This window comes from Crocodylus siamensis, chromosome 4 (assembly GCF_052110815.1).
Source record: "Crocodylus siamensis isolate JL-2025a chromosome 4, ASM5211081v1, whole genome shotgun sequence".
Taxonomy (NCBI): Eukaryota; Metazoa; Chordata; order Crocodylia; family Crocodylidae; genus Crocodylus; species Crocodylus siamensis.
Window position 1 is genome coordinate 111377803 of NC_143398.1, and position 14826 is coordinate 111392628.

Sequence of the window (14826 nt, forward strand, 5' to 3'; positions counted from 1 at the left end):
ATAGGATATACACTTAAGTTTAAAATAGTCAGTTAGCTTTGGAAGAGCAAAATCTAAATGTGCATTGTAGTTCCACAAAATGGGCATGGTTCAGGTTCTTGGGTTGTCTGTGTTTACTTGTATATTAACTATACTTAAGCTTGATTTAACCTTGTATCTGTAGGTATGTAACTTCTAGATCAAGCAGCACTAGCTATAATTTTGTTTTAAATGTACATTTCCGGATGAATTCATATGCTATAAGCTCTTCTGGAATGTCTTGGCAATTCTGCTAAACAATAGCTTATTTTTAGAGACGTAGAAAATGCAAGCCATTGCAGGACCCAGTGACAGGCAAGTTTTTGTGTTGTGCTTTACTCCACGTACAAAAGTAACAGGTTTTAATACCATGGGAAAATGTTGACACTTGAAGCACACCATTCAGAAAAGAATGTGGAGTGGTATTTATGTTTGAACTAGTCTTGGAAGAAAATGGAGAACAGCTGCAGTAGCTCTACTTTATGCAGAGGTTGTCAGAAACTCCGTGTCATTCTGTTCTAAGCTTCCTTCAAAACACATCTTGTTCTATATATTTGTTAAATGTAATTTACATTGATCTTGTCAGTCAAAGCTGGTTCACCATCAGAGTGGTTAATTCTTGTATCTAGAGACGGGAACGCAGACAGAAAGCTGAACTTGAAGTAAAACGAGTGGGTAACGTAAAACACCGGGTGACTAAAAATGGGAGTAAGGTTATTTATATAATAAGGCCGGTATAACTTTTGAAACACTTGACTAGCATGTCTAAATAGAATGGGGGGAGGGTGTTGCTTGTTTGCACTGGTGGTGATAGTGGTGGCAAATTTTCTACCATTCCAAGTTAAGTACCAAACTGCATGAGGTTCACTATAGCAATGTCCAAAGTACTCTATCTGAATATTACTATGCCTCTTTTTAAAGACACTAGAATTTCTGGTGTTGGATTCATTTCTAAAACTTGCATTTTTGAGATTTGTTTTCTAATGAGATGGGCCTCTTATTTTCCATAGGATGGAAAAGCAGATGAATTAAGTGATGGACAAGGCTTTGATGCAGTAAGAAAAAAGGAGGTCTCTGTCGGAGAAAGTTGTAAACTGCCTAGGAGTCTCCAAAGCAGTGTGCAGGTGTGCTAATTGGCCAACTCAAACTAACATAAGCCAAATGGCTGGTATAAAGCAATTTGATATATTCCATTTGCTGCACTAGGGTGCCTTGCTGTAGTCTTGTGCACAGTATTGACCTCCTTAGGGTAACTTAGCTATGTGGTACAGTTTCTCGCATCCAATTTTTGGAGCAAAGGTTTTTTGGACACCTCAAAGCAAACTTTTATAGGGGAAATTATTCTAGCTTTGTAGTATTGCTATTTAAAGACCTCGGTCCTCAGCACAGTTTTTTCTAAACTTCAGTTTCTATCACTATATATGAACTATAAAATACTGTGTGGACAGTACCATTCTCAACCCACTGTTTTTAACATTAGTACCAAGTTTGTTGCATGGTGTGGGCAAAAAAACCCCTCTGACTTCTGACTGAACCTACTAGTCGATCCTCAAAGCAAGACTATCAGAAGTGGTATCTAGTTGCAAACAAAGTAGAAAATGGTTAGAATCCCTGCCAGTTTTGCACACTTCTACAGAACCATCTTTGTAGAAGGATGCATTTACTATCATATTTTCCTCATGGGTGTTACAGAACTTCAACACTGTGTGCCTCAGGCTTCATGTAACTTTATGTAGCTCTACATGCACGTTGTTAAATTGTGTGTGTGTATATATAGTGTCTTCAGAATAGTCTAGTTTGTAGACTGTTCCATCTTCTTGGTTCCTGTTATGCAAGACTTCAGTACTCATTCTGGTAGCACTTTATAACTATGAAATTTCATCCTGTTGGCACTTAATCTTGTCTGAAAGTGCATGCAAATGTATCTAAATATACACTGATATACCAAAAAAGTATTAAGCTTTCCCACGAAAGGAATCTTTGGGTATGTAAACCATAATTGAAATATGAGTAGCAGTGCATTGGAAGTGTAATGTCTAACAATTTGTTTAAAAGATGATAAATTTAATGTGCTTTCAAAACCAGGCAACCTTTCTACTATGGCGAGAGGTGATGAAACATGCAACCTGCAGTGCAAGCCATTTGGCGTGCTTTTGCCAGTGTGCTTCAATAACTCTTTCCTGAAGGAAGATGGTAGATTATCTGTGCTCAGCTTTGGGCCTCTTGAGATTACGTTGGTTCTAACTATTATAGATGACTGCCCAGCAAACTAAGCCTACAAAATGGCTGTTAAAAACAAAATCAAACTTCTCTGGGAGTTGTGTGTTTGTTTTTTGTTTTTTTGGTTTTTTTAAGTATTTTTCTATCAACTTCTAGTAGAAATTTAAAAAAAAAAAAAAGGAAAGGTGATAGGCTTTTGTATTTCATATCAACTATTGAGTGCTACTGGTATGTGTTCTGTGAATTTTAATGCGTTTTTTGTAAAGTGGGTTACTAAAGGAGTTTAAAAGCTATTTGATTTAATTCTTTTTGTTGTTGTGCATTTATTCATATGATGTCTCTACCAGTTGTTTTTGAGGTCTCCTTCCAGTCAAGAGGATGAATTGAGGAAACTATATGTTTTTGCAAGCTCAGGCTAAGGTTTGGGGCTGCAAACTGATCAGGCTGTATTTTCAGAATGGAAATCTAAATTTGAGACCTCCTGAGTCTTAATGCTTGGCCTCATGTTTTTTTGGATTAGTGGCTTTGTTTCAGATCTGAACTTCCTTTTTAGAAAAATATCATAGCTGCCCATATACAGCTATAGTTTCTATAGTGAAAATCTTCAGAGGTCCTGTAGTGAAAGTCCTGCTTGCAGCAGCCCAATTAGAGTATAGAGCTAGAAGTTTGCTGGTCATTGTATTCTTCCGGTGAACTCCTGAAAGAATGTATGAGTTCCTAGTAGCCTTGAGGAGGATGTCTGTCGAATGCTGTTACCATAACTACATTACCCTTGTGCCCTGTCTTCATTTTTTCAAGTTTTAAACTAAATTATTCAGACAACTTGTAAAGATGAGGAGGTATCTGTACAAGCTGAGGCCTGTTCATAAGTATCCACCAATGTGTAACAGTCTGAACTTTTGAATACACTGAACAGTTAGAGTCCTACTTTTGCTTTTACTAACCATGTTACTTTTCTCTAATGACTATGCATGGCTTAGTTTAGTTTTGTGGCAAATGGACAAATTGGAGTGCTTTAGGATCCTATAAACCTTTCTGCCATACTTCCCCTTTTGGAGTGAATTATCTTTTATATGCTTGAATACAGTGAGTGGATAGTCTCTGAAACTTTATAGTAGAAGTCAAAGTGGTATCCAGTTCTGAATTGTGCGTATAACCTTGTTTCTTAAGGTGCAAACCACACAGAATCTTGCAATGTCTCTTGCAATTTGATTTGACAATAAAATTGTCATAACTGTATGGGACTTGAGACCAAAGAATCCTGTTTCATAGGAAGTGGTCCTCTGGCAGAATATACAATCTGGAAGCAAAGATGAGCTGTTTTTAATATAATATGCAGGAACTTTAACTAGACTTAAATAATTCTTTCCTTATCTCCAGTTCAATTCTGTAGTGCAATAAATGTTCTTAAAATGCTGGGAGTAAAATTTTGATACAAGATTAACCTGTATAGCTCATGCTGTACATCTGGTATTATTTATCTCTGACTTAATCTGCAAGGTGCAGATCTGCCCTGCCTTTTGCCTGACTTCAACTTAATTCTATACTAACTGCCTCATTCCCTTCTTCCTGTCCCGGTTTGCCTTTGGATGCTAAAAGCAGCTATTATCAAAATTTGGCTTTTTCCAACTGTTATGAACTTTGGAGTCCTGAAATAGTGAACAAAGTCATTGAAACTGTTTGGTGTTCTTTTTCAGATTTTCTACTTAAAACTGCAACAACTTGTAGTTCATGTAGCTCTTGTAGCTTTTGTCGGGATATGTAAACCTCTTCAAAAAGATGGGAGGCAAACTAACTGCCTTATTCTCAAAACTTCAGAGTTGTGGAACAAAGGAACACGATACGGAATGCAAATAATCATTCTGCTTACTGTTTGGCCCAGCTCCTCTGCATCAGCATTACTTTAGAGAGATGAGTTGACTAAAACTTGTTTGCCACCTCAGTCAATGTAAAGTTTTCATCAGGACTCTTGTAAGTCATTTGAGATGTTTAGCTTCTCTGTTGCAAATAACTTGGACTCCAGTTCTGGATGTGCAGCACTTCTGGAAATCAATTAATGTTCATGTACTGACCCTTAAGGACTTGAGACTTTATCTATGACTTTGAATAGCAACATTGCACTAGTTGTAGTAAGCAAAGTTGTCTAACATCTAGAAATAACCTCTTTTTCTTAGCAAAGAACTCAAGATGCCATACTAAATACACTACTACTTGAGCCTTTTTGTGCCCTCAAACCCTGCATCTTGTATAACCTTGGGGGAGAGGATTCCCTCTCTGTCTGTGTGCATACTTTTGGTCAGAGAATTCCTTCCTTCATAAATGGGAAACAGGCTTAAGTAAATGAGGCAGACGGTTAGTGATCTAAACTGTTCAATGGGTGGTGTTGAAACCCACAAAGGACGGCTCTGAGTTTGGGAAGAAACAGAGCTAGCATGATGATAGGGTATGGTTGGTCATGATGTATGCCTCAGTTGTGTCCACATGGAGTCCAAAGCTGTTCATCATTTCATATAAGTATAACTACTAAATTAAAACTCCCCAGCATGATTACTGTGGCCGAATCTCTTTATTAACTGTGTATACAGATTGGATGATCCTGAGTTGGGCAAATGAAAGTCATCTTATACAACAGGAACAGATTGATACTACATTGTCAAAATGTGTTAAAAGTTGAAATAAGAATTTCTATTAACTCCCCCCCCCCCCCAAAAAAAAAAAAAGAAAGAAAGAAAAAGACAAAACAATGTAGTTTTGGCATTGCATCATGCAATAAAACTTTTTGCTCAATTTTCCTCTGCTTATATAAATAACTAGTACTTCTCTTTGTTGGTGGGAGGGGAGAAGCAAGCATGCATCTTCACAAGGGTATTCCAAGACACTCTCTGCATTTGGAAAAAATATGAAGCAACTTTAAGGTTTGTAGCTGATTTTTCCAAAGTTTTGCACTTGTATGTTGAGCTATTAAAGTTATGGAGATAAAGCCTAATGACTTGTGTACCTGGAAATTTAGGGGCCCTTGTTCCATTTATCCAGTCCCCTGGCTAGAAGAGATCAAGCTCATAAGACCTACTCAATTTCTCTGACATCTTTTCAATTATACCTTTATTCAAAGGTTCATTAAGTTGTCTACATCTGTGCTAATAAGTGTTTCCTTCAACTTTTCAATTTTAAAAATTCCAAGTAGCAGGGCTCTTGGTTACTTGTGTAACCTGTTCTATACCCTGAATCTTCAGGAAGACTTTCTGATTACTTCTCTCAATTTTTTTTCCTTTATTTTTGAGGAAGAATTGTCACTTTAGGAAAGAGGCATGATGTTGTAGGAGTACATGACACACCTGAGACTCATTCAGAGGCTGAATATTGTATGCCCAGTTCCAAGGAACTTGTGATAATGCATCCTTTTTTGCAGGATGTGCTATACTTTTGCAGTATCAAGCTTCAGCAGACAAGTTCTTAAATCTAATGCTGAGTAACCATGGTTGCAACTCTTATAGATATTATTTCTTGAAAACATCTGGAATGTCACTTCCCAAAAACCAGAACATGTTGGCTCAATTGTAATTCATCTAGGAAGAAGTATGCTTTGGGAACCTTAAGGGCTTGCACAGCTTGGTTTTAACCTGTCTTGGCACTTGAAAACCTTTTTAACTTGTATTGGAAAGCCTTTTAGTTAGTACCACTCAAATTTTAGAGCTAGTTTTATAATGGTTTTCACTGTTGTATGAACTCCATTTAGCTGAATAAGGTAAAGATGAAACTAATTCAAGGCACCAGATTTAATCAAATGACAACAGTAAACTGATCTTGATGAATAAAGTGACAGTTTGCACTTTTCACCTTGACTTTGGGAAATGCTAAAGACAGCATAGCAGTCTTTCAATTTCTAGTATTTGATTCTTTAAATATGCTTTGGAATCGGGTTGTATTTGTCTTATCCTCTTTTTCACATTAGGTGCCTAAACCTGTACATCAGCCAGCTGCAGAATTTTGCTCTACGTCTACTCTTCCAAAGGATCCAGTACTAAGAAGGGAAAAACTGCAGGATCTGATGACTCAGATACAAGGAACATACAACTTCATGCAGGTATGTCTTTCGTTACTGTAGGAACATTGGATTCCCTTTTGTGGTAATGCTAACATTGTAGCAACAAAACTGCTTGAATTATGATGGAATGGGAATTTTTAAAGTAACTAATGGCCTTTATAATCTGTGCAGATTTGCTTATTTATCTCTTGCCATGTAATCAGTTTGAATTTTGTCTGCTAGCTTGTTTGTTTGATTGTTTTTTTGTTTTTTTTTTTTTTTTTTTTTTTTTTTTTTTTTTTTAAGGAGTCCATTCTGGATTTTGATAAAGCTTCACCAAGTGCCATTGTTTCATCACAGCCACCTTCAGTTTCTCCAGCAGGTAGTCCTGCAGGTATGTAACTTTCTGAACTGAAACACTTTTTAAATTTTTATCTTGAGGAAGATGGAAGAAACTAGGGTCCTTCTAATAATAGTAATAATTCTCTACACCTTCCCAATCAAATGTTAGAAATGCGCGCGCGCGCACACACACTTCCATATTCTTACCAGTGTTGTTTACTAATACTTTAATCAGTGTCGCAGGGCACTAAGGTGCCTGCTCCTTTTAAGGGCTTAAACTGCCTAGGGAGAGAGCCCTAGCAGTCGGGCAAGAACCCCACAGGTGCAAGTTACTGTGGCAGCAGGCCTAAGGAGGGAATTTAGCCTGCACCTGCAGCTGGTCAGCTGACCAGAAGAGGCAGGGCCCTGACCACAAACTCCAGGGGCTGGGACTAGTGAGGCAGTTCCCTACCAGCATCCAGAGAGGAATTGCCCAGAGATGCTGCATTTTTAGGGCTAATGGGAATCCAGGAGCTTACCAGGTACCCTTGCCTTTTAGACACTTAATCAAACTTCTTCCCTGGCACTTTTTTTTTTTTTTTTTTTTTTTAATGGGGCAGAGCACATCTTGAACTTTCTTGCATTGTTATAGTCCAGGGGCTCATTTTGGTTGCTGTCTGATAACACACCGCAGGATTGGGCTGAGGCTTTTGGGGAAGGAGGAGGCCTCATTGGGAGCCCACTACAGTGTGGGAACCTGGGTGCTAGTGTGGGCACAGTATTCAGATGAAGGAACCTTGGTGGCAAGGGGAGTACTGGGAGAGAGACAGGGCTGCAGAGAGCCCAGTGATGACTAGAAGCCAAGGTGAACTAAGGCCTTGTGAGGGACAATGTGTGAATGCTGTATGCGAGGCTTGAAGCATGGTAAAGGGATGGTTTGGAGCCATACATCTAGCCCGTAGGGCTGAGGGTGTCCCAAAAGGCATCCATTTTGGAGTGGGACCCAAAAGGGGTTTGGAAACCCACAGGGTTCAGTGGGGTCCATCAGGACTGTGCCCAAAAATACAAACTAGAGAGCAGCCTCCCCATTTATTATAATACAACAAAATGTGGCAGGTGAGAGAGGGTGCCCATTGGGCAGGATTGGCACAGTCAAGAGCCCTAGGGGGGGTATCATGGCCAGCCTTGGGGACCCCATCTCGTGACAGTATTAAACCCTAATCTGTGTACAAACAATTTTGCCCTTGGTGGCTATCAAATATCTGCTTGTTCTTTTTAAAACGAGCAATACAAGTAGCAGAACTCCTGTTTTCCACAACTTGATGCAGACTTAACCTATAATCAGATTTCTTTCAAGACCAGTTCTCTCGAGTGTTTCTACCTTGGAAGCATTCTAGAGACAAGCATTGGAAGCAAAAATGTTTATTATAGTTAACTTCTGAATTTGAGTAAATGTCTTGGGTCTTTCAAGCTTCTTATTGAACCAGGGTTTTTCATATGGGAGCTTGTGTTTTGTAAAGCCTTTTTGATTTATCTTTAATTTTATTACATGTAACTGCTTGCTAAATGTGACTGGTTTAATGTAATTGTAACTAACTCAAAAGCAGTATGTTTCTTGTATATAATAAGAGCAGTGCCAATATTGAAACGCCTTACTTTACATTTTCAACATAAGTGATTTCTATTTAATACAGTTTTTGTTTTGACCTTAAAGCAAATGTTACTTTTATTCTTTATTCTCTTCTATAGCTTCTAAAGAACAAAAACTGCTGAGTCAAAATGACTTTCTTCAACAGCCGCTTCAGGTAAACTTAAAAACTCAACTGTAGAAGGGGGGTAGCAACTTGCTTGTCATGGTTTCAGAAATAACTAAAGAATCTTGGCTGAAGTCTGTCAAAGCAATTCTATGAGAGAACAAACTTTTAAAGCATTCTAGAATTTGTAGGAGGTTTGCTTTACAGAGCCTGTACTAGTTGTATAATGCATGTACTTAAGACCCTGTAAATGAAAACACTATAAATTGTCTTTAGTCTTTTATTTATCAGATTAGGTAAGTAAAAATTGCAAGTTGGCAAGCTTGCATATGACCTCTTACTTTTGAAGTATGGTAGCAGAAGTATTAATAAATTAAGTCCTGAGCCAGCTTGTCCAACTGTGTTAATCTACACAGAAGCAAAGATTTGGTCAGTTTAAATTGCCAATAGTCTAGAGCAGTGGTCTCCAAACTTTTGATTGCGCACTCCTATCAGTAAAAAAAAATTTGAGCACGCACCCCCAATATATGCATATATATATTGGGGTGCCACTGAGGGAACCACTGTCAACCCCTCTGCGTTGTAGAACTCCCACTTTTTCCCTCAGGATACCTTGCGTACCATATGTGACATGTGACCGTCTGACATGTGGACCAAGTGAGGGCGCCAGTGTCAATCCGTATATTAAATATTAGTAAAGCTTAATTTCTTTCTTATTTTTTAGATACAAGATGAATATAAATAGAAGTTCTAATATTGTCTTCCTGCACCCCAGTGGATCATCTTGCACACCCCACTTTGGAGACCACTGGTCTAGAGATGCAATGAGCATGACTGCCTACAGTGTTTCATAGTTTCATAGCTGGTAGGGTCAGAAGGGACCTGAGCAGATCATTAAGTCTGACCCCCTGCCATGGCAAGAAAGAGTACTGGGGTCAAACGACCCCAGCAAGGTGTTTGTCTAGCCTTGTCTTTTAAAGACGCCTAGGGTAGGAGCCAGCACTACTTCGCTTGAAAGTTGGTTCCAGATCCTAGCGGCCCTGACTGTGAAGTAGCGCCTCCTGATACCTAATCTGAATCTACCCTGTGCCAGCTTGTGACTGTTATTTCTAGCCACTCGTGGTAGTGCTCAGGGGGAACAGGGACTCCCCCAGTGCCTGCTGGTCCCCTCTAACTAGTTTGTAACAGGCCACTAGATTCCACCCCCCACCCCCACTCTCCTGCCTTGTCTTGTGGAGGCTGAACAGGTTCAGGTCCTGTAGCCTCTCCTCATAGGGCCTTCCCTGCTGCCCCCTGATCATGCGAGTGGCCCTCCTCTGGACCCTCCATGTTGTCCACATCCCTCTTGAAGTGTGGCACTGAGAACTGGACTCAGTACTCCAGCTGTGGCCTGACCAGTGCCGCATAGAGGGGGAGGATCACCTCCTTGAACCTGCTTGAGATGCATCTGTTGAATATACAGACATCCTAGTGTCTTTTAAGGAAGAAAATCTTAGGTATGTTCAGGACCTGCCACTTTAAAGGACTGTTCTAATTTTAGAATTTCTTGCCTCATTTAAAGTAAATCCAAGAACAATGAGGTCTCTTTGTCTCTCTAGGTGCCCCATTTTCAAAAAACTAAAACTGATGGGCAAGTATTTTACCTATATCTAATTACAAAGAGAATGTGATGGTCTTCAGGCAGACATAACTGTGAACACCCGTTTCATGCCTGTGGTTTGTAGTTTTTGCCCACTTGTAAATGCATAAAATGAATAGCGAAGTGAAACCAGTAGACCTTCCAAAAACTACTAAATGGTTTTTAATTAGTAGTTTATTAGGCAGTAGTCTAAGATGCCAGTACATCTTCCAAAAACTACTAAATATGAGTAAGCTTTAGTTCCTTTTCTTTCAGACTGCTGCTTCTCCCATAACTCTTCATGGTTCAAATACTTCCTTAGCATCAGCTGATCAGACTCTGTCTGGCTCTGAAACAGAAGATCTAGTGATGCCACAGACAACCCAGGTAAAAAAAACACACAAACTAAGCTTCTTATTTCTTTTTCTTTGCAGTTCTCTTGGTTATGAGGGTACCATGTGGTAGCAGTCTTTTCTGGAGGGGCCTCCTCTAAACAGTTTGCAGCAAGCTGCTTTTTAACTAAGGAAAAGACTTGTTTGACATGCTGGCATTTCCTTTTTTCTGCTGAGTTTTTCATTTAGCAAGATGGATCTAATGATCCAGGCCTCCTTGGTAAAGCAGAGACCTGGTAGCCCATTACTTACCTCAGTGGGCTGTAAGGAAGTTTGCATTCAACTAAACTGTTACTGTACAAGCACTCCACAATACTAAAAGGGAAGCAACCCCAAGAGACTTTTTAAAACCTAGAAATATTGTGGTGTGTTCCAGCCTTCTCCCAGTTTGTTACATATGGTTATAGAAATTGTTCATTAGTTAATTATATTCAGTTATTACGTTTTCTGCTGTTTGGAGAAATTGTCAGTTATCTGCTTAATGATTAGTGAAAGTATAGGGGGAACTCCAAAGAATTCCTTCTTTTTTTGCTTTGGCTAAAAGTGGCATTAACTCATCTGGCCCTGTGGGGACAGTCTGCAGGCCAGGTTGGGCTTACAGACTGGCCCCACATTCCAGTTTGAACCTACAGGCCTGGTCCAGTGTACACATGACATGCAGCTTGCACTGTGTACCACCCTGTATGCTGCTTGCAGCATGCTTACACCAGTCTCTACTCACGCAGCATGTTTTGGCCCTGACCCTGTGCATGGGGCCAGTCTGGGGCTTGTGCTATTATGCATGCAGAACCTGTGCTGGACCAGCCCTGCTTACTGGATCTGGCATGCAGGGCTGGTCTGTAGGTCCAGCTCACCTGGACCAGGCCTGGATCCAGTGCACAAGGCCTGTCTGGGGTATGCACTTCATGTGGTGACCGGTGCTGCATGCCCAGACTCCAGCCCCACATGCCATGTGCAGTGTGTGCTAGTCCCAGCAGGGTCAGGGTGCAAGGGGCATGTGGTGCCCATGCCAGACAAGCCCTGTATGCTGGATCCAGCCTCTGCAACTAGACTCTTGCTCTGATCTGGACTGGCCCCAGATTAAGTGTTCAGGGCTTCCTGGGGCAGGCACCACTTGCAGCGCATGCACCATACTGGTCTTGCATGCAGCATCCACACTAACTCCTGTGCTGTGTGCAGGCTGAGCCGGATACCTCAGCTTTGTGCTGCATGGAGCCTATGTGGGCAGGATGGATTCAGCCTGCAGTGTGTATCCTTGGCACTGCTTGGGTAAAAGATGAAATATTACGCAGGGAGTTAAATTCTCTTAACTTCTTGTGGCCATGTGCTCATTGGTCGTAGGTGTTGGTATACTGTTTTCAGTTCAGATTTCTGCAGATGGTACCATCTTAATAGCTCATCTTAGAAATTGCTTGCTCAATAACATGTTATAAAAAGTAAGTCCTTTTTTGTTATGCTGTTGAGCACTTGGTTTGATGGGAGTAGCTATAACAGATTAATCATAGTACAGTAACTGAATGATTTGATTGGGAACAATGCATGACTTAAATATACAGTACTAGAATGATTATTCACTCATTGCTAAGCTACAATCTCAAGTTGGGAGCTCTTAAAATACTGGGCCTTTATTCCACGCCCCCCCCCCCCCCCCCCCGGTCCTAATGGTGTAGGTCATAGGTGATTACCCCAGTAGTATATGTGCTGCAAGTGGTATAGGCAGCCTGTGTGGCACACAGCAGAGCAGATGAATGGGATAGGGTAGGGAGCAGAAACCAGCCCACTGTGCAGGGAAAAGTTTTGAGTGGCACTTCAAGGGTGCTGGGCCAACTTTGTGGCACACCAGCTGAAAAGTTTGGCCCCCCACTTTATCTAGACTACCTTGTTCCTGATCTTGGTGTATTCATAGCTTTGTGCATACGTAAAACTACAGACATTTCAACCTTTCAGCGTAAGAGAAGACGAGTAGTTTTTTGCTTTGTTTACATATACTCCCAAGTTGTCGTATGGTTCTAATGTCTTCATTGTAATTGCTTAAGATTACAAAGTAAGGAATACTTATGATCTAAGGCTGCTTATTGTGTGATTCAGCTATTGTCCTCTTATTGTTTTCAAACAAGCTTTGCTGCTTCTGCTTTACCTAGATACCAGTAGGGATGCTAGTGATGGCATGGAGAAAAAATAGTTTTGGGTGCCTAGCCTTATTCTGATCCAGAATAGCAGGGTGGGAACAGGCAATTGTCCAAGACCAGGATGAAACTACTTGCACCAATCTAAAGTGCTGTCTGAGAGCAGTAAGGATGTTACTACCAGATTTTAGCTACTGTAGTCAAGTAACTTGAGTAAAATTACTTCCAAAGACTTGACGCAGTGAAAAATCACAATCTAACATCAAGGCAAGTCTGTGCTCCACAGTATGACAGTGTTGCAGCTTGTCAAAAGGCTGGAAAGTCTTAAGACCTGAAATCTAGTTGTAGTCAATCTTGACTAAAATTTTCCAAACAAATCCAGTCTGTGGTTCTGTGTTCCAAGGCAGTGGTCTCCAAAGCGGGGTGCAAGACTATCCATTGGGGTGTGGGAAGAAAATGTTAGAACTTCTGTTTATATTTATATAAATGTACATATATTGGGGGTGTGAGCTCAAAATTTTTTTTACTGGTAGGGGTGCGTGATCAAAAATTTGGAGAGCACTGTTCTAAGGATTATACTGGCAATGAAACATCCCAAACAAATCCCCTGCTAAAATTTTATAGCTCCCAGTTTGTCATCTTATGGAAGGGGCTGTCTTTTGTACCTACAAAATCTGCTTGGATGTAGATGGAACAAAGCCTGACTTGCTTACCATTGATCCCTAACAGCATCCTAACTCTTTTTTCCAAGCTAAACTTCACTGTTCTTTGCAGCATTTGTTCAGTAACAGAATTTAATATTAACTGGCTCTTCTACTTCTTCAGGCATCGGTACCCCTTTCTCAAGAGACTGAGAAATATACTTCACCTCAGCCACTGTATCAGACAAGTTCACGCGTCTCTGAGCCACTGATTCCCCAAAAAATTGAAATTACGCAGGTAAACTAAAACACGAGAAACGGATGTACTTCATTAAGATTACAGTAGTTAGAATAATTTGGGTAGCATCAATAAATAACACTGCATAATGTCTAAATTATTCTGTAAGCTAAATATATTATAGTTGGCTGCTATAATGCCTTTCTAATAGCTGCAAACCCTCAACTTCATTGGACTCATGTTCTACCTGCCTCTGTATTAATAGTATTGCTAACCATTCTTCTAACTTTTTTTTTTTTTTAGTGCTGAATTGACGAAAACAAGGCTTAAAGATCTTGTAGCCACAAATACCAAGGCTTAAGTGGGCTATCATTAATCTATGCTGTAATGCAGACCACTTGAGAGGTGCACCTCTCGGGTAGGAGTAGAATTTACTTTACAGATAGCCACTTTAGATTAAGGAACCCTTTCCCCCCAGCTTATGGCATACTTGGAACTCTGAGAAACAATATCAGTGTGAAGTTTCAGTTGTGGCAAAACTTTTTCGCTGCTTTACTATGAAATTATTACAATAGGTGGTGTATGCCTAGTAGTCCATAGATGTACTTTTGCTTAGTCGGCAGAGACTGCAATAGAAGTACTGATTGCTGAGGATGCACAGCAAGATTTGAAATTGTAAGCAAAAGCTATTTTGTTGCTTTGCTATGTCCAAATGTCATCCTGCAGAAACTGCTGACTTCTGACAGTCTAGGCTTTACAGCAAATTAACTGCTTCTGTTACCGCCTGATAACTATCAAGTGACCTCTCCATTTCATATTTGTCTCTCAGGCAACTATTCCTCTGTCAAGTGAGTCGCAGTCACCATTGCCTACATCAAGCACCTCCATGTCACCAGTACCACAGGGGCAAACCTTTCAGTCTCCTCCTGCAAGCAGCAGTTCTGTTACAATAACTGCAGCTCCATTTCAAGCTATGCAGACTGTAAGTGTGTAATTCTAAAGCTAAATGGAAAAATCATTCATGACTAGTCTTAACTATAGATTGTTACTTCAGCCTTTTAAAACTATGAAATCAGCTATCCTGGCTACAGAAACTGATTACATGCATTAAAGTTGATCTCTTTAATGCCAGAAAAGAACTGCTGATTTTGGAGTGGTGGGGGCAACCGTTTTTGGTAGGCATGTCAGAAACTGTCCCCACACCCTGCCCAAGTGCCACTTCAGTTCCCTTTCCCTAACTGATCTGATGTTCAGACTTCTTTTGGCTGTTCCCCTTGTGCTACTCTCTTTGCCCCCTCCAGAATCAGCTGTATGCTGTGTACAAAGGCTGCCTTTGCCACTTGTGGTACCTGTGCCACAGGCTGGTCAACCCTGTTTGAGTAACCCATCTCCTGAGCTGAGAAGCTGTTCTGCAATTGCTATATGGGATCAAAATTGCACACTAGTGCATCTTGGCTTATGCTGATTTCTATTT

The 14826-nt window shown here is 40.4% G+C and overlaps 1 protein-coding gene across 8 annotated transcripts in view; it reads left to right on the plus strand.

Annotated features, from left to right (window-relative positions):
* Positions 1–14826, plus strand: part of CAPRIN2 (caprin family member 2) — a 65126-nt gene that overhangs the window by 25007 nt on the left and 25293 nt on the right. For 5 of the 8 annotated variants that reach the window (XM_090043357.1, XM_090043360.1, XM_090043356.1 and 2 more), the window contains exons 10-16: positions 1029–1142; positions 6191–6322; positions 6569–6656; positions 8333–8388; positions 10232–10342; positions 13299–13412; positions 14182–14334. In XM_090043357.1, the coding sequence (XP_089899483.1) occupies positions 1029–1142; positions 6191–6322; positions 6569–6656; positions 8333–8388; positions 10232–10342; positions 13299–13412; positions 14182–14334 (768 nt within the window). The remainder of the gene's footprint in view (positions 1–1028; positions 1143–6190; positions 6323–6568; positions 6657–8332; positions 8389–10231; positions 10343–13298; positions 13413–14181; positions 14335–14826) is intronic. The other 3 variants (XM_090043361.1, XM_090043364.1, XM_090043363.1) reach the window with 1 other exon arrangement.